Source organism: Lynx rufus, unplaced genomic scaffold (assembly GCF_022079265.1).
Source record: "Lynx rufus isolate CCGP_SWC_20201006 ecotype Redwood Valley unplaced genomic scaffold, mLynRuf1.p SCAF_7, whole genome shotgun sequence".
In the NCBI taxonomy this organism is placed as follows: domain Eukaryota; kingdom Metazoa; phylum Chordata; class Mammalia; order Carnivora; family Felidae; genus Lynx; species Lynx rufus.
Window position 1 is genome coordinate 114,936,714 of NW_025814889.1, and position 27,032 is coordinate 114,963,745.

The following is a 27,032-nucleotide window of genomic DNA, read 5'->3' on the forward strand; positions in this document are numbered from 1 at the left end:
AATAACTGTTAGCTGACTAGTCAGGCCCTAAATTGTCTGAAGATAGGAACTCCAGCTACCAAATGGTGGTGGTGAATGAAGTGCTAAGCGAATGCTTGTTCAGTGAATACATACTTGCATGATTAGGTACCACATGGAGCTGAGAATTACTATACTTACTGGGTTAGCTGGTAACTTCCACCCCAGGAACGGCATTTAAAATTATTCCAATCATTGACAACAGACAAAAATCTGAAAATCCTACTAACAGAGTGTGCCTACAATAAGGAAAACCACTAGCCTGAATTCCTTGTCCAGCACCTCCCAATTCTTTTGTCCCACTAATAAGTACACCAGGTTATACTATAGTCTGTTTCTTTTCCTCCCCCCACTAGTCTGTAAATTCCTCAAGGGCCGGAACTCTATGCAATTATCAAGCACTATGCCCAGATAGGCAGAGAATCAATAAAAGATCAAGTAACAATAAAAACTAACTGTGGCAAATAGTGACTTAAGTGCTCTACATGTATTATTAACATTTAATCTTCATACCCATTTTACAAACGAGGGAAATGAGAAACTAAGAGTGACCACTTACATTATAACCAAAGCTAGCAAGTGGCAGAGCCAAGATTAAAATCCAGATTACTGGGTTTACTCAGTCTGGCTTCAGAGCCTGACTGCTTAATCTCAATGGTATACAGAAAGACAATTAACAATATACAGTAAATGTCAAATGTTTGGCAGGATAGTAAATAACACAGAAGTCAAGGGCTATTTTCAGTAGTTCATAATCATGAAGAAATGCTTCATGAAAGAGGTAAATTAATTTAAGCCATAATGTCATTTTTTTTTCCTTTGGGACTGGCAATTGAAGAAGTATAGTCTTATTAACATAAATGAAATAGAATAAATCTGCTTTATTTTGATGGAAAATTTGGGTGTATGCCATTTTGACCTGGAATTATCTATTACATAAGCCACTTTGCCTATCTCTTATATTACATGAAACCACTATGCTCTGAAATGTTATGACTTTGAAATATGGATTTACTAACAAATGTTTATTGTTTACTTTGTACATGACATTACGGTATCAACTAATTCAAAGGAAGACTAAAACAAAGACCTTGCCCCTCAAGAAGTTATTTCATGTTGAGTATGAAGTACACATAAAAGTCAATTTTCAATTTTTTTTAAGTTTATTTATTTTGAGAGAGCACACGAGCGGGGGAGGGGCAGAGAGAAAGGGAGGGGTCCACGGAGGGGGAGGGGGAGGAGGAGGAGGAGAGGGAGAGGAGGGGAAGAGGGAGAGGGAGAAGCAGGGGAGAGGGATGGGGAGAGACAGAGAGACACGGAGAGGGAGACAGAATGAGAATGAATCCCAAGCAGGCTCCTCAATGACAGCGTGGAGCCTGATGCAAGGCTTGAACCCACAACCAAAAGATTGTGTCCTGAGCTGAAACCAAGAGTTGGATGTTCAACCAACTGGGCCACGCAGGTTCCCCTAGTCAATTTTTGAAAGATGCATTTTAGAGTAGGGTATGTCAAGGTCTTAGAGAAGGTGGTACAGATGTGATTAGGAATACTAACAACACGAAAAACAGCACTACACTAGAAGCACATTATGTCCCTGCTTGTTTCTAAAGACATTTTAGAAGTTTTCTGGGGGCGCCTGGGTGGCTCAGTCAGTTAAGAGTCCAACTTCAACTCAGGTCACAATCTCACGGTTTGTGGGTTCAAGCCCCGCGTCGGGCTCTGTGCTGACAGCTTGGAGCCTGCTTCAGATTCTCTGTCTCTGTCTCTGTCTCGCTCTCTCTCCATCCCCCCATGCTCATGTTCTGTCTCTCTCTCTGTCTCTCAACAATAAACATTAAAAATAAATATAAATATAAATATAAATAAATAAATAAATAAATAAATAAATAAATAAATAAAAGTTTTCTGGAAAGATAACTTTACATCTCCATCTTTCTTTTTTTTCTGTTTTTGAAAGATTTCTAAATATCAGCATCACAGTTAAAGACATGCCAACTACTCCTTCATAAAACACTCATGAAATTCTTAATGGTAAAACTGTCCTTTGGATACCCAGCACTGTAATTAGACTCATGAAAGTTAACATCTCCATTTTTTTCTTGATTTCTGATTTGATGGATAATATAAACACTTCATTGCCTGGACTTTCTTTAGCACCAGCTCAAAAACTGTAAATATGTCTTTAATGATCTGAATAATGTAACTGTCCTTCTGTCTTAATGAATTCTGTGTCTTAGGAATGATGTCTTAGAACTCTGAACAGAGGATCTGGCTTAGTAACACTTCACTGAGATTGGGGCTGTTGAACAAGGTCCCTAAGGCACCATTAACAAACCCATCAAAAGCATCTTTAAAATATTTGCATATTTTAGGTTTGGGAAAGATGTATGTAACTTAGTAGGCAGAGGAGGAAAGGTCTTCTGTATTCATCCTGAATGAAAATAGGAAAAATTTTAAATGCCTGTTTCTATATAGTGAAAACCAAAATTATGAGTGATGTATTAGCAAAAACCAGTGAACATGTACTTTTTAAAAAATTCAGCATTTAAGTTAGAAATTACCTCAATTGTGGGTTTCTTTCTTAAACTTTAACTGGTTACTTGAAGTTGATAATTCATTTTAAGGCCTTTATGTGTAATTGTAGCCATTTGTCTACAAACTCATCTATTAAGCAATAGTAAAATCCCCCCATTCATTCATATCTTCCCTCCCCTTCCTGAGTGTAATGCTGAAACTGGGAGCTTAAGAATGTGGAAGTTTGAAAATAGAAAAACTTATCTATAGTCACGTATAAGGAATGCCTGGCAGCATGAGGCAAAATGAGGTTCATAATGGACCTTCATCATTCCTTTTAACAACCTGACAAGAGCCTTGTTGTGAAATAAATAATCCCCTAGCCTTTATGGATTCCCAGATCCCTCAACAGCAGCTTTAGTCTCATAAGATTTCCTAGCTGTCTGCCCAGCATCTAAGACCTAGGCTCAGTCAAAACCTGTGTATCAAAGCTAAAATACACAAGAAAGACCCACTATGGAGTAGTTACCTTCAGACAGCAACAGAAGGGGTTCTAGAGTAGCATGCTGTACTTGGCATCTGCAATCAAACTGCAGAGTGTGATGCATACAATGCTGGCAGTGAAGTCTCCACCATGATGGGATTCTGAGCCTTGTTTCCTGAATGCCTCATTGGCATCTTTGAAGATCATGTGAGGTACCTAATAACTCAATAAATACTATTTCCATTCAACCTAGCCAAAGTTGACCTCCACTGCTTGCTAAAAATACAAAGTCTAAGCTAGACAGAGAAGAAAGTGAAGAGAAGTTAAGAATTAATAGACTAGGGGGTGGGGTGTGGATGAAGAGGTTAAGAAGTGAAATATCTCTTTGGGATTAAATGAGATCAAAGGAGAGCACCCAAATCGGCTAATCTCTTTATCAAAGAACTTCTACCTAGTATAACAGCCTTTAAAGAGGGAGCTAATTTCACATTAAGAGAGCCAACTTCAACTAGACAGTCTAGTACATCTACTGGGGAAAAAACTTGGAGCTAGGACACCTAAATTAAATCCCAATTCTAACTGTACCAATTTGTTACCCAACCATACAAACTCACTTACCTCCCTAGCCTTCTAAAAATGTAGTCCCTTGAACATTTCAAAGGTTCTCTCTAGCACTAAAATTGATTGGAAATTTTGTTACTGGAATGGGTTAAATCTTACTGCTATATACCTCCTTCCAGTAAAAGGTCCCTTTTATAATACTCTTTAACCTTACAATTACTGTTCAATATTTTGACCTCCCTGTTGAGGGAAGAGGTATTATGGACTGTATCCCCAACATCTACACCAATGCCCAATATCTAACTAAAGAAGAAGTTTGTTGCTAATGAGACCTGCTTTTTTCCAAATTATTTTTCACCTGCTTACTGAAGAAAAATACAGTATCAACTTAAATAGGCCACACTCCTAATAGCCAAAATCTAATTAACATTTTAGTATGTTTATATTTTATCCTGATAAAAATAAAAGCCCTTAAAAACAGTTTAATATTTTTACACTTTTTTGTTTACTGTGTCACTGCATCCTGTTTTCCTGGTTGCTTTACAGGTAAATTAAACAATAATCTTTGCCAACTGTATGGCATAAATAGGCACTTTTACTAGCCTAGAAGCTAGTGGCTGCACTTGTACAGCTACCATATATTACTTACCTAATCCCTGATCACTAGCTACATCAGGTTTCAAATGTGGTAATCACAACAAAATTTAACTGCTAAATGCCTTAGGTCTCCACTAAAAGTCCTACACTTACATTAACAGACAAGAAGATGGAAAGAAGCAAAAGCAGTTTGAATTTTCAATGAGGCAAACAAAAACAAGTTATAGTTGGTCCAGATTTGCATTCTTAATTCAATTGTGCTGACATAATTTTGTCCAAAATCCAAACCACAGGAAGAAAAAATTATTTTTTTCACATACTGCATACTAATTCTGAGATAAATTAGGAAGCGATCAGATATTAGGATTTCTGTCTCCCCCCAAAACAAGCATCCCTTAAGAAGCCTGCCACACTGCACAACTCCAAGAGAGGACCATTCACATCACAATCTGTATGAATAGCACCCCCTGAAGCTGTGCAGGGCAAGATCCTAAATACTTTGGATTAAAGAATAAAACCAGTTTAGCTGCTGTACAAATCAGCTTTATTGTTATCTAACTCAGGGAAAATTGATTATACTAAAATCAAAACAATTCTAATAAAATCACAATGTATTATTTACCTCAAATATACCATTTCCCTACCCACTGTTGACAAATGGGCATTGACTGTGCTTTATAAAGATCTTTGTCCCATTTCAGGGGATTATGTTTAAGGTCATCTATTTTATGGAACTAATACATAAATGATGAAGTTTACCCACACTGAAGAGATACTCATTTTTTCCCAATTCACAGTGAAGCAGCATCTTTGCAAATCAGAAAGCAGTAATAACACTATAATGCTCAGCATTACGATAGGCTCTCCTCTGCACTCTAACCCTCTCAACCACCCTAGAGCTAGACTAATGTATTAAAGAGATAAGTAGAAGTAGGCTGTACAAGCTAGTACTTGGCACAGCTGTAAGTCAAGCCCAGAAAGCCCAACCCCCCCCATCCTGTGCTCCTAACACATATATCCTACACATCTAGTTCCACATACCCAAAATCCTTCTGCTATGGAGAACTAGCAAATAGATCTAAGACATTTAAGACACTAACCATTATTTTGCCCACAAAGAAGCATTTCTACCATTTTGAAAATCAACTGTCACTTAAGAGGTAAGCAATTAACTAGATGCTAATTAAAAAAGCAAGAGTATTATTGGACAGTAGGAGTGCACTTTCTGCAAAAAGCTATCCCTCATGCACTTTCCCCCGTCTGACTCCCCAGCTACACTAGTCCCTATAGGTCAAGGCCAAGGTGTAGCATTTGCAGCCCTAATAATGAGCACCACATAGTGTCTCACGTTCCATACTGGCTGAATGAACGTATCTACTACTGAAGTAAGCCCTAGAGAGGAAAAATATACATATATTGACAGGTAAAGGGGGATTCAAGAACTTCCAAAAATGGTAGGCCCAAGGCTTTAAGGAGCCAGACAGTGGCCACAAATGGCCAGGAGTATGCAGAAAAAAGGACTTTTTAAGGCTTTAAACCCAATCTTTATGAACTAATTCATACTTTTGCTTAAAAGCCTTGGCCTGGAGGAGCACTTGGGTGGCTCGGTGGGTTGAACGTCGGACTTCAGCTCAGGTCATGATCTCATGGTTCATAAGTTCAAGCCCCACATCAGACTCGCTGCTGTCAATGCAGAGCCCACTTCAGATCCTCTGTCCTCCTCACTCTCTGCCCCTCCCCACTCACGCTCTTCCTCTCAAAAATAAACATTAAAAACAAAAAAAGAAAAAAAAAATCATGGCCTTGATATCTTCCTTACAAGTTGTGCACTTAAAGGACCAAACACTAAGCACCAGAGTATCGGGCTTAAGTTTCTTTTGCCCCATTAGCAGCTTTGATGATCTAATAATCATTTTTGTCGAGTTTAATAATGATCATTTGCTCAATACCAACTGGCTGACATATCAAAGATTCAGTTTTCTACCTCAAGGTTTTTGGAACAATTTGAAATGAAACTTCTCAAGAAACCAAGGTTAGAAATTTTAATGTTTCACACATCAATCTGGTTTGAAAGTTAAATAATCTCAAAAGATCCAGCTGGAGTATATAACTCAGTAGACATTTTATTCTTCTGTGATTTCAGATGATTATTTTGTCCTGTGCTACTGAGCCAGAGAAGGAAATGACCCAGACAACTCAGATTTTAATGTAACTGAAATAACCACAAATTTACATACCGAGGCAGACATATTATATATGACAAAGTATCTGTGTATAATACTGGGTCAGATTCACCCACTTCATGTGGACAGCTAGTCTCTGCAATAATGCAATATGAATGCTGGACTTAGGGTTTGCTAGCAGTGTGAATATATCATGTAAAACTGCACCTAAACAACAACAAAATTTCAAACAAAAATAACAAAAGCTTACAAAATTATAAAATAATTGATTTATGTGGTCCAATAGTGGTTTCCTTGAGGAAAGTAATTAGATGACTGAGACACAGAGGTGGGGGACACTTCAGTGAGTATCCTTTTGATTTTGTAACACATGCAAGTGCTACTTACCAAAAACAGCAAGAAAAAATGTTTTTAAAATAAAATCACCCAAGGAAATTGAATAAGCATTTTAAGTAACCCTATTCTGAAAGTGGCAATGTCTCATTATCAAGAAAACCCTTAAAACTCAGAATAGACAAACTTTTTAAGTTATTTAGTGTTGTGGAGAAAACTGGCTCTCACATACATCACTTGTGGGATGGATTACAAGCTAACCCAATCTTTAAAATTTCACAACTTGGAATTTATCATAAGGAAACCTGTGGATGTGTTCAAAAGTACACCTCCAGAAATGACCACACCAAAACCTATGAGAAAAAGATGTTGTTAAAGGTAATGTGTAACACCAAAGAAATATACCCCCTATATAAAGTGAAACCACACTTCAAAACAGTATAATCTTTTAATTAAGTGTTGTGCTGGGGTGGAATATTCCAAATCTTAATGAGATGTTGGTTTTACAGCTGTTGTCAAAACTTAAATTTGTACACTTAAAATGGATGCATCACTTGTATGTAAATTCTACCTCAATAAAGTTCATATAAAAGGAAAAAGAAAGTGTAGTGTGTGTCTTGAGCATATTGAGGGCAGCAATTGGGTCTTAATTTGGGTAGACAGGGCTCTTTATTCACCTATTTGTTGAGACTTAGAGGCAGGAGTTACACTGATCAAGCAGTTATGAATTTGAGCAGCGGAGCAACACAGGAAGAAAGAAACTAGAGGAAAAACACCAAGAGCCAAGGACATGGCTTATGACCATTGGCTGCTTAAACTCCTAACTCTTCAATAAAAATCACTCAACTTGCAAAATGCTTGCAATCACACAGTGGATTCTTTTATGGAAACTGTTGAAAGGGCTGAGCCGTGTGTCTGAGTTAACAGCAGGCAAAAGGAAACCTCAAGACCTTCAACTACTTGATAAACGGCCAAACCTTAGGAAGGATACTAGCTTTTCAGAAGCTAATGAATTAGAAAGCTAGATAAATTTAGTTAGAACTCCAAGGTGTAGGGATTGACACAAGAATTAATCCTTAAAACTGACCTGGTTGTTCACACATGTTGTTTCATTTAAGCCCCAGAACCACCTCTGGAAATGTACACAAGTGACAGAACATGGATAGAAGCCCACTTCCGGTCAAGGGCTCTCTTTACACTCAACAGTTAGAACTTCGATTCCTCAGCATCCAGCACTCACATCCACACACTCATGTTAGGTGAACGACAGAGTCAGAACTATAAGGTGTATCAGAGCTAAAAATACAAAATGTTTCTTCATTTGTTCTCATAATATATGAAATGTCCTTAGAGCTGATGCAGAGAGTCACTAAGGATAAACTGCGGAAGTACCATTTGCTTTGGCATTTTTCTCTCTCTAACCCTGCTTTCTTCTCTAACATCCTAGCTTGAAGACACGCAGTTCTGGTCTTTCCTGAGATTTGAAGGTTGGTCCAAAATACAGGGGAAAAGATTCAACTGATTTGGAACAAAGGCACTTCTCTATAGTATATGTGGCTTACTTTTTTAAGGTTATTTATTTATTTTGAGAGAGAGAGCACGTGTGCACGTGCAAGGGACAGGCAGAGAGAGGGAGAGAAAAAAACCCAGGCAGGCTCTGGGCTCTGTGCTGTTAGCGTGGTGCCCAATGCAGGGCTCAACCTCACGAACAATGAGATCATGACCTGAGCCGAAATCAAGAATCAGACGCTTAACCGACTGAGCCACCCAGGCACCCCTATATGTTGCTTTTTAAAAATCCTGACTGTCAAATGGTGTGTATGTTGGGGCAGGGGAGTTGCAGCAGGGGTCCCCTTACCCTAAGTGTAATTGTCCTATCTCCCTTCAGATGTCTACATCCCAGCTGGGGCCCCTCAACCCAAGTTTCTAAATTTTAACAATTTCAATCTTTTCTCTGTTTTCTTCCCAGATTTGTGAGTGGTACCTGCTTCCTATTCTATCACCACAATACCTTAAAGCTCTCTTTTCACCCTTTCAGTCAAGTAACACTTTTTAATTATTATTTTTGATAGAGCGCACACGTGCACGCACAGGGGAGGGACAGAGGAGAGGGGGGAGAGGATCCAAAGCAGGCTCTGCACTAACAACAGAGAGCCCAACCCCAGGCTTGAACTCACAAACCATGAGATCATGACCTGAGCTGAAGTCTGACACTTAACCAACTGAACCACCCAGGTCCCCCCTGGTAACACATTTTATCTGTGATAGTTCCCACATGTTCACAGAACTGCCAGAGTAAGGATTAGTCCAGCTGCCTGCACACCACTTAGTACCACCCCAACCTCCCACTCCTGCCCTCCACTCTGCAAAGGATAAAAGGACAGCTGGGAAGTAGAAGGGCAGTTATGCCAGTTAAGGAAATGCCAATCCTAGAGGGTGCCCATGCAAGTACTTCAGGCCCCTACATGTTTGGGAGCCCTTCCACTGCACATGGGTAGAAGCCACAATACCATATCTAACAACTAGAATCAAATAATCAAATTCAGTATTCAAAGGGTGGTTTACTCAAAAACACTAATTTGAAAATATATGCATCCCTGTTTATTGCAGCATTATATACAATAGCCAAAATATGAAAGGAGCCCCAGTGTCCATCAACAGATGAATGGATATAGAACATGTGGTGCCTGTGTGTGTGTGTGTGTGTGTGTGTGTGTGTGTGGGAGGGTGGGTGGGTGATGGAATATTACTCAGCTATAAAAAAAGGGAATGAGATCTTGCCATTTGAGACAATCACGGATGGACCTAGAGAGTATAATGTAAGTGAAATAAATCAGATACAAATACCATAATTTCACCCATATTTGGAATTAAAAAAACACAACAAACAAAAGGCACTAACAGACAAATACAGAGAATAAACTGATGGTTGCCAGAGGGGAGGAAGGTGCGGGGATTGAGCAAAATGGGTGAAGGGGAGTGAGAGACACAGGCTTCCAGTAATGGAATAAGTCATGGGAATAAAAGGTACAGCACAGGAAATATAGTCAATGGTAATGTAATAGCTTTCCATGGTTACAGACTCTAGTTACACTTGTGGTGAGCACAGCATAAGGTATAAACTTGTCCTAGTCACTATGTGGTAACACCTTAAACTAATGGTACATTGTGTGTCAAATGCAACTCAACATTTTTAAATTTTTTTTTTAACGTTTATTTATTTTTGAGACAGAGAGAGACAGATCATGAACGGGGGAGGGTCAGAGAGAGAGGGAGACAGAATCTGAAACAGGGTCCAGGCTCTGAGCAGTCAGCACAGAGTCGGACGCGGGGCTTGAACTCACGGACCGCGAGATCGTGACCTGAGCCGAAGTCGGACGCTTAACCGACTGAGCCACCCAGGCACTCTGCAATTCAACATTTTAAAAATGTGGTTTACTGGTAACAATGTATAGGTTTCACAGAGGTCAAGACCAACACTATACCAACTAAGATCCACCATTCCTCACTTTTTAAAGCAGCAGACCACAGCTAGATGCCCTTCAGAGAACAATCTGATGATACGAGCTCAACGCAAGCCATACCCAAATGTGAACAACCCACTTTCATAATCTGGCAAGATTTCTGAGATTCCCAACCCCTATACGACCAACTTCTCCCCAGTCACACTTCTCCAATACCCCTGACAGAAGATTTAGAGTCCAGCAATACTCTGAGGCAACACCTTCACATCTATGGGAGTCAAATGAATCTACAGAAAAAGGTAAACTGCAGATAACAAGATTAAGAGAACAATCCTTGGGATCTCCCTGCCAGAGGATATAAATAAATATCCCTTCTCAGTCTTTCTCAGTTCCATTATAAAGCTTTTTCATTACAGATAAAAACAAGACTCTTAATACTGAGTGAAATGGGCAACATTTCTGTACTTTGCAATTAATCACATTTTTTCAAGATACTTGTTTTCCAACCAAGGTTGTGGGATTGATTCTACGATATAAGAGGCAGCATGATAATGTGAAACATGCACAATTTTATAGTTTTTTTTAAATGTTTATTTATTTGAGAATCTGGGGGCAGGGGCAGAGAAAAGGAGAGAATTCCAAGCAAGCTCTGCACTGCAAGGTCTCTTGGTTAGTGAGATCATGACCTGAGAAGAAATCAAGAATCAGATGCCTAACCAACTGAAATACCAAGGTACCCCACCAAGATACCTCATAATTTTATCATTTTAAAGTGAATCTTTGGACTTGGAATACAACCTGTTTGGGGTCTTAGAAAAAAAATAACCTTCTTTCTTCCCCTTTTTCTTAAATTTGTGTTTCTACCCACCCCCCTGCTCCAGCCATACATTTGCTTTCATTTTACTAAAATCAAATATTAAATTATTCTCTGACTACATATGCCAGCTATTGGCAAAATGAAGTGGCTGACATATACCAAGCAGAAAGAATTAAATATTTTCAGTGCCATAAACAGAAAACTAACTATAATCAGTACAAAGAACAAACATACTCAGCATAATACTTGTAATGTTTAAAAAATTAACATACATAAATCATAACCATAACTGGCCTGATGATTCAACTCAAGAAATAAAGGACTACTTTGGAGTAAAGAAGTATGTGTGTGCACGCTAAGAATATTAAAATTGCTATAACTTGATTACTCATAAGATGGAACGTATGCTAGTTTTACTTTCTTTTTTCACTGACAGTAGACTAAAACAGCTGCATTTTTTAATTTTTTTTTTTTTCAACGTTTATTTATTTTTGGGACAGAGAGAGACAGAGCATGAACGGGGGAGGGACAGAGAGAGAGGGAGACACAGAATCGGAAACAGGCTCCAGGCTCTGAGCCATCAGCCCAGAGCCCGACGCGGGGCTCGAACTCACGGAGCGCGAGATCGTGACCTGGCTGAAGTCGGACGCTTAACCGACTGCGCCACCCAGGCGCCCCCAGCTGCATTTTTTAAATACATACCTGTAGGACACAGGGAACGAAAGCCTGCTCACTGACTAGGACTTGGTTCTTGGCAGTCAGGGTCCCACTGCATTCTAATACAGGAAAACCTGCTAAAGTAATCCCTACAATGAGGGGCTAGCATCAGAATTCTCCAACACCTTTGTTTATTGTCCTGTTATGACTAATCAATTATTATCAATTAAACAGCAGAAAACAAAAAGGCTAGTATGTATGTGTGTGAACCATCAGAGCAAGGATCTATATAGGCTTTTTAAAAAGTATATATGGTGCTTAAAACTTTGACCCAGGGAGTGCCAAATATTTTATTTTTCCAATGGTTACAAAGAGCAAATTAAATTATTTTTTCATCAGCTTTAAAAAAATAAGTAAATCCTGCCATTTGCAACAATAAAATTATGCTAAGTAAGCCAAAAGACAAATATGCATGATCTCACTTATGTGTGAAATCTTTAAAAAGAAAAGAAACAAACAAACCCTAAGTGGAACAGAAGTTACCACAGAGGCTAGAAGGTGGAGGAAAAGGGAAGGTGGTATGAATCAAAGAATAAAATTTTTCAAAATAAGAAAAAAACAAAAAGTAAAAATTTTCAGTTATAAGATGAATAAATTCTGGAGACCTAATTTATCACATGTAACAATAGTACCGTATTGCACACTTGGAATTTGCTGAGAATAGATCTCAAGTGTTCTGACCACAACAAAAAAAATAACTATGGGAAGACCTACATTTACATGTTTGTAGTAATCATTTCAAAAGGTATACATACACATATCAAAACACCATGCTGTACACCTTCAATGTATACAATTTGTAAAAAAAATTTTTTTTAACATATTTTTTCACTGTAATTAATGACTCAACAGGACCAACAATGGGTTTCCCAGAGTGCCTCAACAGGATCCCAGAAAACAAAGCAAAGAACTTAAATTTGATCCCTGATTTTCTTTTCATGGAACTTATAGAAATAACAGAAAATAGTATTTCTAGTCCTAAACCACAATCTACTTGTTATTAAGAACATTCCCAGGAGAGCAGAGGAAACAAACCCAAACAACACAGAATGCTGGGCAGTCACATTTGATGAGGGATGCTTCCTTGCAAACATGGCATAATCCAGAAGCCAGAAAATACATCATTTTGGCTGGTAAACAACATCACTATTGGAGGTTGTATAAGAAAGAGGAGACAGGAAGGAGATGCCAATGAAATAAGATGAAAAGGCCAGCTGGTCAAAAAGTCGTATATGCCAAGTTGAAAAGTTTGAATTCCATCCTATATACAGTGGACAGCCATATCACATCAATGTTTTTAGAATGATGGTGTGGAAAATGGGGAGAGAGGGTTGGCAGTGAGTGAAGACAGAGAGAGGAGTTCTGAGATTGCAAAAACAATCAGGAAAGGATGAATAAGGGCCCACAAACAAAGACAACTGGAAAGAGAGAAGACAGGAATGGGTTAACAGATGCCAGATACATTTGTCAGGCTGAATCAATCTGCATGTGGAAGAGAAACAAGGGGAGGAAAGAGAAGGAGTAAATCTCAGGCAACTGGGTTAATGGTGACATAATAAAGAGAAGAAACACTAGAAATGCTGACTCACATGAGGGGAGACAGCAATATGAATACATTTCATTGTAAAAAAAAAAAAAAAAAAAAAGGTGATTTTAAAATGTCTGCAACATTATCAACAACAGCCAATAGCCAAACTATGGAAGAGCCCAAATGCCCACTGACTGATGAATGGATAAAGAAGATGTGGTATAGGAACGCCTGGGTGGCTCAAACAGTCCGACTTCAGCTCAGGTCATGATCTCACAGTTCATGAGTTCGAGCCCCACATCAGGCTGTGTGCTGACAGCTCAGAGCCTGGAGCCTACTTCGGATTCTGTGTCCCCCTCTCTCTCCGCCCCACCCCTGCTTGTGCTCTGTGTCTGTCTTTCAAAAAATGAATAAACATAAAAAAAAAAAGATGTGGTATATATATACAGAATATTACTCAGCCATCATAAAGAATGAAATCTTGCCATTGGCAACAATGTGGATGGAGCTAGAATGTATCATGCTAAGCAAAATAAGTCAGAGAAAGACAAATATCAAATGATTTCATTCATATGTAAAATTTAAGAAAAACAGATGAACATACGGAAAGGAGGAAGAAAAGAAATAGGAGAGGGAAACAAACCACAAGAGATAATAAGAGAACTATGAGGGCTGATGGAGGGACATGGGTGGGGGATGGGCTAGATGGGTGATGGGTATTAAGGAGGGCACTTGCTGTGATGAGCACTTCAATGCAAGTGATCACTGAATTACACTCCTTAAACGAATACTGCACTGTATGTTATTTAACTAAAATTAAAAAAAAAAAAAAAAAGGAAAAAAAAATGTCTGCAAGACATCTAAGTGGAGATAAAAAGGAGGCAGTTGGAAAGACCTGAAACTCTGCACTAGATTTTGGAATAACTGATCGATGTGGACTGAAACCAAGTTAAGCAAATAAATGTGTTCAAAGGAATATATAATGAGAAAAGGTCCAAGGAGACCCCAAGAGAACATAAACATTTAAAGAGGCTTTAAAACTTTCAAAGCTGATAGGATACAGGCCTGCACATTAGTTATACTAGAAAACTATACATTTATTTCAGAATACTGCTTACTACTCAGCATTTTAACATGGGGCGGGGGGAGGGATTGCCTAAGATCCAGTTTAAAAGCCAAAAGGGAAAATCAGTTCCAGGACTATGCGATCATGGCCTTTTCTCACTGTTTCAAATTCTGCCCAAAGGGATCAAATAATCACCAAGTTTTAAAACAGGAATTTGAGGGGCGCCTGAGTGACTGACTAGTCAGTTGAGCATCCAAGTCTTGATTTCGGCTCAGTTCATGATCCCAGGGTTATGGAATCGATCCCCTCATTGGGCATGGAGCCTGCTTAAAATTCTCTCTCTCTCTCTCTCTCTCTCTCTCTCTCTCTCTCCCTCTCCCTCTCCCTCTCCCTCTCCCTCTCCCTCTCCCTCCCTCCCTCCCTCCCTTTGCCCCTCCCATGCTTGGTTTCTCAGGGAAAGTAAGTGACTTGGCCAAGGTCACAAAGTTTCTTAATCCTTGAGATAAGAATAAAAGTCAGTGCTGATCCCTAACCATTGTTCACCAGCATTGGCTTAATTTTCTCAATGTCCAGTAATCAAATCTAATCTTTAAAGATAAAGATTTACTACCTTTGACAATTTAAAAAACAATAATGGCTTAGAAGGCTCAAGAATATTTCTTAAATGTTCTAGGGGCGCCTGGGTGGCACAGTTGGTTAAGCGTCCAACTTCAGCCAGGTCACGATCTCGCGGTCCGTGAGTTCGAGCCCCGCGTCAGGCTCTGGGCTGATGGCTCAGAGCCTGGAGCCTGTTTCCGATTCTGTGTCTCCCTCTCTCTCTGCCCCTCCCCCGTTCATGCTCTGTCTCTGTCCCAAAAATAAAAAATAAAACGTTGAAAAAAAAATTTAAAAAAAAAAAAAAGAATATTTCTTAAATGTTCTAAAGCAATGCAGGTTTCAAATGTGACTAGTTTGGGGGAATAAATACAGATTACCTACCTGCTGAAAGTACTGCTTTGTTTCATTCAGCACTGTCATTTCTTAAAAGTTATTAACTTAGGAAACTTCAGCTAAAAATTTTGAAAGGGAATGAAGTACTGACATACACTGCAATATGAACTTTGAAAACATGCTAAGTGAAAGAAGCCAGACACAAAATGCCATGTATTATGATTCCATTTATATGAAATGTCCAGAAACAGATGAAACCAGAGAGACAGAAAGTAGATAAACAGTTCTCGGAGGTTGAAGGAGAAGGGGTGAATGTTAACTGCTAATGGGTGTAGGGTTTCTTTTCGGGGTGATGAAATAATCTGGAATTAGTGGTTATGGCTGCACAACTTTGTCAATTATTAAAATCACTGAAGTGTACATTTCAAATGGATGAATTTTATGGAACACGAGTTATATCTCAAAAACATAAATGGAGCATTTAGGTTTTTCCTTCCATATTCAGTAAGATTTTAGTCATTCAACCTATGAACTTAAGACTAAAATAGCAAAAGAAAATAAGGAGGAAATAATTCTGTATTATTTTATTATAGAACATACTTAGTATATTAATTGAATGTTTATAATGAATATACATTCATAAACTAGACTTCTGGAGAAAAAAATTTTTCAAATTAAGACTGCATTTAAAATGTCTGTGGTCCAAGCAAAGAAGTGCTGACTCACATTACAGCTTTAGCACTGCTCAAGTATCTTCCTGGAGATTTTGAGATGCCTAACCTGAAATGACATTCTAGTCTCCACACACACACACACCCCCACCTCACTTTTCTACTTAGCCTTCAAATGTGAACTCAAATGTCATTCTAAAAACTGTTTCCCTAAACCAGTCTTGAAGGTTTCCCCACCCCCAAACTGTCATGTCTTTGGCGTTTCCATTGATGCCGTGCTTTCTACAAATGAGAAGGTCCTGGCTATGTGACTTTACTTATATCCTGTATCCCCCACATTCTACCCATCTTTACACTGAAGTGGAGCACACACAAGGCCATTGTTCCTGCAAATGCCCATAAAAACCATCTGGAGATCTTAAAACATAACAACAACAACAACAACAAACCATGCTAGGCTGACATGTATATGTCAAATTTATGAATGCCCCGGATAATTCCGATGTACAACCATGAACTCAGATCATAAACAAGTGGTCACAGAAAATATCTTCTAGTTTCTACACCCATACACCAGCAGCCTTCCCAATGAAACTGGGAGAAGATTCTGACAGGAAACAGGCGAGGTTTGGCCAAGTATTCACTGATCTCCAATCGTATCAGTGGTAGGAACCTGAATGGAGCTTGCAGCACTTTCAGCTTAACCCTTTCCTGAAGGGCACCAATAAAGACAGGGTGGACAGAGTGCTTTATTTGAAAAAATGTAAAGGCAAGAAACTGCAAGCTTTACAGCTGTAAATCACTGTGCCTCCAACTGTAAAAAATGACTTTTCTAAAAAGCCAAAACAAGAATTCTAGTATATGCAGGTGTGTAAGGAAAATTCTACTGGAACAGCACTTTTCCCTACTCTCTCCAAATGAGAGTGAGGAAAACAGCCAGACACAAATATCCACCGTGGGTTGAAAACACAAAATTCAATTTAATGTATAAATGAGTGTAATAATTCTAATCTATTTTTAGGCTTAATGAGTGAAAAAAAAATTTTTTTTTAAGTAGGCTCCACTCCCAGCATGAAGCCCAACGCAGAGCTTGAACTCATGACCCCGAGATGAGCTGAGATCAGGCGTTGCATATTTAACCAACTAAGCCACCCAGGTGCCCCTGGGTGAAAATATTGTTTAAAATTAACATTAGAGACGCTATGCTCTGATGCAGTGATACCTCAAATGTATTTTGCTAGTAAGAAATAGCAAGAAAGAAGGGAATAGCTGCTCTTTAGTTCCTTCTCACCAGAACCCCAAACTTCCCCAAATGCAAGGATTCAGAAGGGCAGGAGAGGAATATACCGCCCCAGACCAGAGGCATTCCATCCTATGTGAAACTATTACTAAACAGGGACTCACTTGTGCAAAAGCCTCTAATTAAACTGCAATAAGGAGACTTCTGATGAAAAAGAAGAAAGCTAAGCACTTAGACTCTGCACATGAACATGTTTTTCCACTTCATCTGTCCAAATGATAAAATATACAAATACATACAGTGCCAGTTATTATCGAGGGGCAGATAAGCTCTGGCGCCTTCCATCTACAGCACCTGCAGTCTATAGATTCACACTGCAGAGGTTCGTATCACAGCTCCACCAACCATTTAACACCTCTGTGCAGGCTTCTATATCTGTAATGCAGGACTAATACTAACATCCATATCATAGGATTGCTGTTGGAATTAAATAAATCAATGCACGTAACATGCTTAGAACAATGCATCATACATAGTAAGTGCTCAATAAAAGATGTCTTCCTTACATAATAAAAACCGTATGACCAATCTCACTTCAAGAACAGTTGTCACACGGCATTCTGGTGAATGATTCATACCCTAAGTCTGAACTTAACAATTCAAAACTTAACAATGCTTTCTTTGCCCAACAGTTCTTGATGTCAACTCTCTACACGTAGTATTTGGACACTAATAGTTCTTGTGGGAACTTGATAATTATATATAAGACCCTATCCATCACACATACTGGATTTCTGGAATATGCTATACTTTTATGTACTTTCTCCCTCTTTCTCCTTCCAGCTTTCCTACCTGCTATTCCATCTACCCAAACTCACTCCCTCCTTCTCTTCAACTTTAATAACATTCTCTCATCCTTACTTTCCTTGACCCTCAGACTAGGGTAAATCTCATGTATATCTTCTCTCACAACTCACCTCACCTAATTTCTTGTTTCATGACGTGTTTCTTAGACAGGGATTGTCTTTAGACAGGGATGTCTTTCTTGTTCACCTAGCTTAGAGCTAAATATGCATTATGCATTTCAATAAATGCCCATTTAATTGAACTGAAACATGCCTTAAGAATGGATTTTTTTAAAAGGATAATAAAAAGGCAGACAAATTGCAATGTTATGGAAAAATGAAATTCGGCATTGGGCTCTTAAATAGCTTACTAAAGTCACTTTTGTCCCTGCCCTATTTTAAGGGGTGAAGTGGATGGTAATGTCCTTAAGGGTCATAAAAACACAGACTTTATGGGGACATTTTCCTTAGAATAAATTAAAACATCTTTAAAAGTTGTGAAGAAATAAAGGCACCCATAGTCTCAAAACATAAAAATAACATGTTATGCTTCCTTCTAGTATTTTCCTGATATTGTACAATGCCTTCAGTTACTAGATTGTAAAGACTTTGAAAATAAAAAACAGATTTGCCCAAAACAGACCAAATTACTGAGAGACACATAATGAAAACTAAGAGTTTAAAATCTCAACAGGAAATAGCCAAAAAGCAAAATATGTCAACATTAGATTCTGAAACCAATGTCTAAAAGCACTTTAGAGACACTTGGCTGGCTCAGTCAACAGAGCATGTGACTCTTGATCTCAAGGTCATGAGTTCGAGTCTGAAGTTGGGCACAGAGATTACACTTATTTATTTATAATAAATAACATAGGAGAACTTTTATAGCTGAATCCTAATAATTTAGAAACATCTGAGTTGTAGGCCAAGTCAGAATTATAAAAATTTTGATCTCTAAGTATCCTCAGGGGATTTTAGAATAGCTACAACCAGGACTTTAGCAAATATACAATACCCTGAATAGTGTGGTACAGCTCTGAAAGACAAAGAAGTCTTTCTGTTGATTCTCTGAGGGCTCATCCAATCACATAATAGTTTCTGCCACCAGAGATGCTAGGACCAGTTCTCAGACTATGGTAATGTTACATCATATCTAATCCACAAATTAAAGAGAACTATTTAACATTAAAAAAAAAAAAAGTTCACTTAGGAAGCATTTTTAGAAATTGCTAAGACTTCAGGTGAAGTTAACTGATTCCCTATTATTCCACCTCCTAATTTATATATTCATGCTGATGTCCTTCATACCCTAAATTTGCAAAGAAAATTTTAACTATATAATAAAATACAAGTCCAACTCATCTTTCATACAGGAGTATTCTTGATATAAAATTACTACATATGCCTTTCAGATCTATTTTGTTTTTGGAAAATGAAATTATATAGTAATTAGGCACCTGCATCAAAACTGTGATTACTACAACTGTAATGCCCAAAGCCCTGGTGGATGCTATCCTCATCTCCTTGTTTCTGTATTTCTCTAGTGCATACGTATCTGTAACTCATGATAACAGATTTAAATGTTATGTTCACAATCCATACTACCAGAATCTGTAGCACAACTTATTTTCTTCTTAAAACCACTTACACACAAGTAAACCATCCTATAAGGTATAGAGGGGAAAAGCAAAGCTATCAACTTGTAAGCAGAATCCTAGTTATCCAACTTCTTTGCCTACAGACTCATCAGAGAATGAAAACAATAGGCATTCTAACGTGTAAAACTCTATGCCTATGAAGTGGTCACAAGTGTGGAAAAAATTATGAACTTCTGCTAACCAAATGCATATTTCTGATGTCATAATTAGCATGGTGGATACTCAGGCAACGCTTGATAATCTGACAAAACTCAGTTTCTATTGTGGGAGAGCTGATCAACCTGGACTGAAGAAAGTGCTTGACAGAGAGAAGCTTAAATAACACCACAGAGGCGCCTGGATGGCTCAGTCAGTTAAGCATTAGGCTCTGGATTTTGGCTCAGGTCATGATCTTAACAGTTTCATAGGTTTGAGCTTGCATCGGGCTCTGCACGGACAGCACAGAGCCCACTTCAGATTCTCCCTCTCTCTGTCCTTCCCCTGCTCATGCTCTCTCAAAATAAACTTAAAAAATAAATAACTATTTTTAATTTACTTTCAATTATGCCCACATTTCATAATCAAAACATTAGGCAGTATATTAAACAATATCCTTATAACCTGAAAGTTTAATCACTACCAAAAGTAGTCCAGGGATTCTTAACCTGGAATCCATGGAGACCAAGATGATTTACAAATAAGCTTGTCAAGAATCTGAATCCCAGCGCACCTGGGTGGCTCAGCTGGTTTAACGTCCTGACTCGATTTTGGCATACTCTACGGGGCAGAGAGAGCCTGCTTGGGATTCTTTGTCTCTGCCCCTCTCCAGCACTAGAATGTGCACACTCTCTAAAAATAAACGAACTTAAAAAAAAAAAAAAAAATCTGAATCCCCAGAAGTCACCCGCAAAAGTAAGGCTTATTTTCCTAGGATGGTCAGAAAATTCTTAAATTGGGACAACAACCAAAAGAGCCAAGAATCACATTGTTTCTGGTCAAATATTTACTATAAAAGTTTATCAGTTTCCTAAGGATGTTTTAATTACATATAACAAGTCCATCCTCATCACGTAAGATTTCATGGCTTTTTTTTAAATGGGAAAAAAACATTATTGAACTTTCAAGGCTTAAAAAAAGGGCCAGTTTCCTAAATAATTTTTCTTAGTAAAAACTACCTTATATACTAGAATAGATATCCAATGATCAAATGAGTGGCTTTTAAATAGTGCTGGAGGAGGGGGGTCCTGGGTGGCTCAGTTGGTTAAGCACCATACTCTTGATTTCAGCTCAGGCTGAGCTAAGCATGGAGCCTGCTTAAGATTCTCTCTCTCCTTCTTCCTCTGCCCCTCCCCTGCTCACACACACACACAAGCACGTGTTCTGTCTGCCCCCCCCTCCTCTCTCAAAAAATAAATAAGGAAAATAAACAGTGATAGGGAAAAAGTGACATCTGTATTTTTAAAAATCAAAATTATTAAAGTAAAAAGTATACACAACTCAAGCCTAAATGCAGAGTCAGATCACATCAGGTTTTTAAAAATCTGGAACCAAACCTCACCAACAGAAGAATAAAAATCTAATCTAAGCAGGTTGGTTTGCCAGGTTTTAATCAAATAAGTCAACTCCTTGAGTAAGTTAACTACTGTTAACTTACTGTTTCTTAAGGCTATATTTTAGTTTTCATGATTTATTTTGAGAAGACAAAAGAACATCACTCTATTTTTTTTATTTTTTTGTTTATTTTTGAGAGTGAGAGAGAGAGACAAAGACAGGGCATGAGTGGAGGATGAGCAGAGAAAGAGAGAGAGACACAGAATCTGAAGCAGGCTCCAGGCTCTGAGCTGTCAGCACAGTGCCCGACACAGGGCTCAAACCCACAAGCCACAAGATCACGACCTGAGCCGAAGTTAGACACTCAACCAACGGAGCCACCCAGGCACCCCAAAAGAACATCCCTCTTAACGTAACATGTAAATCTGAAATAAATTTTTGACCAAGGCCACAACGACAGATCTCATTTATCTGCCCCCCCAAGTAACTGTAATTCTTTATGACGAGTAGGTTAGGGAGGACCTTTTATTTTAGGTGTCTTTTAATGTGATTTCAAGCTTTAATTGCTCAGTCACTTTGAGAGACTAAAAAAGCTCTGGCCCAGGAAAAGAGAAAAAAGCAAATTCTAAAAATTCTAGCAAAACATGAAACTGCCAAGATTCACTGTAACTCACATGTGTACAAAATACCTCTAACTATGAGACTATTACAGCACTGTTTGCATGCAAATTTGGAGGACAATCTAAAAGTCAGCAATAAGGTCTAACCATACGGTTCCACAAAGAACCCCTTTAAAAAAGGAGTCACCCGGGGGTGCCTGGGTGGCTCAGTCGGTTAGGCATCGGACTTCAGCTCGGGTCACGATCTCATGGTTTGTGGGTTCAAGCACAGCATCAGGTTCTGTGCTGACCGCTCAGAGCGTGGAGGCTGTTTCGGATTCTGTGTCTCCCTCTCTCTCTGCCCCTCCCCTGCTCGCTCTCTGTCTCAAAAATAAACATTAAAAAAAAAAATGGGTCACCTCAAAGATGTATTGGTTTGGAGGGAATAGACTAAGTAAGGTATTAGCAACAGGAGGAGGGGAACAAACCTACTATATACATACTAAGTCTCTCTGTCTTTCTGGAAGAACACAATAAAAATAATGGTTGTCTGGGCAGGAGAACTTCAATGCTGAAGGACAGAGGAGAGTATTAATTTTCTCCATATACCCTTTAGAACCTTTCAAGTGCTGTGCTCTATGTATGTATTCCCTATTAGACAGAATAAAAAATTGACTTACTTTTCAATGAAGTAGAGATTAACTTTTAGCTCAGAGATTGACTTTTGGCTCAGACACTGGTTTAGATAGAATCTACTAAGCAATAACAATGTCAAGTTATGATATAGCATAACTCTCCTAAAACGTCTTCCAGAAATTAAAGCACATTCATTCATTCAACCAACAGTTCAATGCCTACCACATCCTTTAGATATTAGAGCAATGCCCAAGTCTTCTAAGAATCCCTGTCTTCATGGAGATTTAGTAGGAGCAGAGATAAATGGCATAAAATATAACTTCAAATAGTGATAACTGCTACACAGAGAGGGAAATAAAGGGAATAAAGAGGAACTACAGAGGAGGGGGAGAGGAAAGCTGTGTTTTGAGATGACACGTGAGTCAAGAACTGAACAATAAGCCAAAACAAGCAATGCAGTAAACAGAAGGAAAGCCCTGTGACTGGAACAAACTTAGTCTCTTATTGTTCAGTGTACAGCAAAGCAACAGTGTGGCTGCAGTGGAGTGACCCAAGGAGAGACACGCAGGAGATGACCTCCGAGGTAGGAAGATGTAAGGCAGACCTTGAAACTAAGCGGGGGTGGGGGGAGTCAAGATTTTATTCTAAATGTGATGGCGAACCTTTGTAGAGTTCTGAGAAGGGGAGTGACATGATCTGTATTTTAAAAGGTAACACTAGCTGCTGCTTAGGAGGCTAATACAGTAGACTAGGCAGCAAATGATAGAACTGAAAAGTGGTTTCAGAGAGAAGAGTAAATGTGTCTGATAAAATATGTCTGGGTGGATCAGTAGGTTAAGTGTCTGTCTGACTCCTGATTTCAGCTCAGGTCTTGAGCTACGATTTGTGAGTTTGAGCCCCATTATCTGGCTCTGCACTGATAGTGCAAAGCCTGCTCGGGATTCTCTCTCTGCCCTTCCCATGTGTGTTCACGCAGGGCGTGCATGCACATTCTCTCTCTCAAAATAAAATTTAGGGGCGCCTGGGTGGCTCAGTGGGTTAAACCCCTGACTTCAGCTCAGGTCATGATCTCGTGGTTCGTGATCTCTTGGTTTGAGCCAAGCCCGGCGTTGGGCTCTGTGCTGACAGCTCAGAGCCTGGAGACTGCTTCAGATTCTGTGTCTCCCTCTCTGCCCCTCACCTGCTCACGCTCTGTCACTCTCTCTCTCAAAAATAAAATAAACATAAGAAAAAAATTTTTAATAAACAAACTTAAAAAAAAAAGAATATATTTTGAAAGTTAAGGGGCACCTGGGTGGCTCAGTCGGTTAAGCGGCCGACTTCGGCTCAGGTCATAATCTCGTGGTCCGTGAGTTCGAGCCCCGTGTCGGGCTCTGTGCTGACCGCTCAGAGCCCAGAGCCTGTTTCAGATTCTGTGTCTCCTTCTCTCTGACCCTCCCCCCTTCATGCTCTGCCTCTCTCTGTCTCAAAAATAAATAAACGTTAAAAAAAAAATTGAAAAAAAAAAAAAGAAAGTTCAGTGCCTAGAGAATTTGCTAGTGGACTGTATAGGGGAATCTGAGTGGGACAGTAAATGTGTGAAGAGTAATTCAAAAAATCACCTTATATTTGTATAGTTATTTACAGTTGTCAAGGTATGTTTACATACATTATGTAATTTCATTATAATAAGAGGCAAGGGAAGGTCACACCAGGTCAAAATCCAAGTTCTGCCTCTTGCCAGTTTTAAGGCCCCAGGAAAGTCATTTGAATGATTTCTAGACTATAAAAGGTAGTCTACTTCACAAGATCAAGATCTGCAAGTATCAAAAGGTTCAAGAATTTTGCAAATGTAGGGGTGCGTGGCTGGCTCAGTTAGTGGACATGCAACTCTTGATCTCAGGGTCGTGGGTTCAAGCCCCACACTGGGTGTAGAGATTACTTAATAAAAAAAGAATTTTGCAAATGTAAATAATGACCAGTTGGAGGTAAACAGCATCCTATTATTAGCTGTCCACCACCACCACCACCATCACATTCTATATGGAACCTTGTATTGTGGTTGACAGAGGAGGCAAACTTAAAAAAAAATTTTAATTAAAAAACAAACATTTTTGCATTGGCTGTTATATGTAAGGGATGAATCACTGGATTCTACTCCTGAAATCATTACTGCACTATATGCTAACTGACTTGTGAGTAAATTTTAGAAAATTAAAAAATAAATTCATTAAAAACACTTTTACTGAGTAAAGGAAAATATACATAACATAACAACAACAGGCACTAGGAAAAACATTACAGGCTTGTAATCTTTCCTAGGGATTGGAGAAAACAGTTCTTTTAAGATAAGCTATAAAAGGCACTGAAGTTAAACCACTTAACTTTTACAAGATAAAACTCAAATCAAGCCCCCTTAATAGAGATGTGCTATCCACAAGATACTGTAAAATTATGATCATGAGTTATCACTGTCTTAGTTAAATAGAAAAATGAAAATACCTAGTGTAAACTAAATTATTGTGTGCCAAATGAACTAAATTATGAGGCCTTCAATTCACTGTCATAAGTCATTTCTGTAACTTCATTAAACAAAGTTTCACAGAATTTATTTTTCCATCCAAGGCTTTTGTATTACTGCAGAATATGTCCAGAGTCAAGCAAACTGGAAAAGAAAAAAGTTAAATCTTTAATTCATTACGTGTTCTGGAGAATTATCTTGAATATAAATTTGTATTATGTAGTTGATGACCCGAATACAGAAAACAAAAATTTAAATGAGGGATCCTCTATCCCTCATTTTCAACTGGGCCTCAATAAACATGATGGGGCCACGTGAGCAAAACTACATCGTTAAGAACCATCCAGCGCACACAGCAATTAAACTGCCTTGTGCAGAATCTGAGACAAATCCATAATACAACAAATTTCTCACTATGAAGGTTCACTTTATTAAACTCCAGCATACCATGACAATCTATGCTACTTCCCTGATTTCTAAGAATTTCTACCACATAAAACGTCTTATTTCTCCAAATCAAACACCTTTTAGGTTAGAGATATCCTCGCCATCTCAGATATATTTAAGTGCAATTGCACGAAGCACTACACAATACATCATCCTTCAAAAGATCTTGAGCTTGCTATGAATCTCCCCGCAAACTTTGGAAGAACAAACCAGGCTATGCCAAGGAAACGATGCTGCAAGTTAGTCACTTTAACTCGCATACAGAGGTTCTGAGGTTCTGAGCAATAGAGGTTCAACGAAAATTTTGATTAAAAATGACAAGAAAGTTCAAGGTTTTGCTTTTGTGCACTGCAAGAAATATTGCACATCTGAGGACCTGATATTACGTAAAGAATTTACAAAACAAATATGTCGATTTCCATGCTTCCATATACATTTGTCAAAGTGTAGTATTTATAAAGAGCCGAAGAATGGTTTAAAATTAAAAGTGCATAAAATCAAGAGGCAAAGGATTTCAGTCTCCCTTACCTGCGCTACCCCTCCCCTCCCCCAATGCTGTGTTAAACTATTCCCTCTGAGCAAAAACAGCTCTCAGAGTTTGCCAACCAGAGTAAAATCACTTCACAGAGATAACGGGCGGAAACGTATTAAAAAGGGAGGAGATCACGAAAGCGAGGGCAGCGGGACGCGGAGCCCCACGTCCCCGGACCCCAGCAGCCAGCGGCGGACATGTGCCTACTGCTGCAGGACGCGCGGCCCTCCCGGAGCCGCCTCCCGGGGCATAGGGCCCCGCCCGGCCTCATTCTCCTGGTTCATTCATTCTGAATCCGGGGCTTCCGCACCCCCGCGCTCCCGCCCGGCCCAAAAGAAGGCTCCAGGGCTGAGGAGCTGTGTCGGGCCACAGCTCCCGCCCGAAGTCCGGGCCCCGCCGCGATTCCCGCGCGCCCGCGGCCTCCTCCCAGGTGGTCTGAGAGACTGCAGAGGCCCGCACCGGCCCGCACCCGAGACCAGAGCCCCGCAACCCAGCGGCCCCACCCTCCGCCAATGTGCAGGCCGGGCCTTCCCCGCCTGCGGGGCGGCCACCTGGAAGCCCCCGGTCTCCGCCGCCCGGCTGCCCCACCGCGGCCGGAAGTCTCCCCGGAGCCCCCTCCCCAGCGCCTGACTTCCCTCGCCGCCGCGGCCAGACCCTCTCCGCGCTGGCCTCGGGCCTCCCAGCGCCGGGCGCGGGCCGAAGGAAGCGAGGAGCCGCGCCGCCGGGTCCGCCGAGCGGGCAAGAGCAGAGCACAGAGCCGGGGGCTGGCCTGGGCGGTTACCTTGATAATCCTGCGGGGCAGCCCGGCCATCTTGTCAGATCCCGAGTTCGGCCTCTGGTCTCGACTCTGGCTCCGCTCGCCTCACGCACGAGTGGAAGTCCAGGGCTCCACTTCCGGGGGACGTTGCCGCGCCCGCCGCCGCCGCCGCCGCCGCCGAGGCCCCTCGGGAAATGTAGTCCCTGCTCGCGCGCGGGCGGGCTTCCCTCGGACCTGGCCCCCTCCCCCGCGTTCCCCGCCCCAACCCCGGCCTGGGGATGGCGGAAGTGACGAGTCCCGGTGGGGCAGGGAGTTGGGGGAGGCGGCGCCGGGCGGTGCGGAGCTCCGGCGCTCGTGGCGGAGCTCGCCGCGCGGTGGTGGGACTGTGGGGCCGGCGCCCCGCCC

At 40.1% G+C, this 27,032-nt stretch overlaps 1 protein-coding gene across 1 annotated transcript in view; it reads right to left on the minus strand.

Annotated features, from left to right (window-relative positions):
* Positions 1 to 26,829, minus strand: part of UBE2N (ubiquitin conjugating enzyme E2 N) — a 36,405-nt gene extending 9,576 nt beyond the window's left edge. The window contains exon 1 of the mRNA XM_047066627.1: positions 26,652 to 26,829. Coding sequence (XP_046922583.1) covers positions 26,652 to 26,681 — 30 coding nt within the window. The 5' untranslated portion in view covers positions 26,682 to 26,829. The remainder of the gene's footprint in view (positions 1 to 26,651) is intronic.
* Between the last annotated feature and the right edge of the window lie 203 nt (positions 26,830 to 27,032).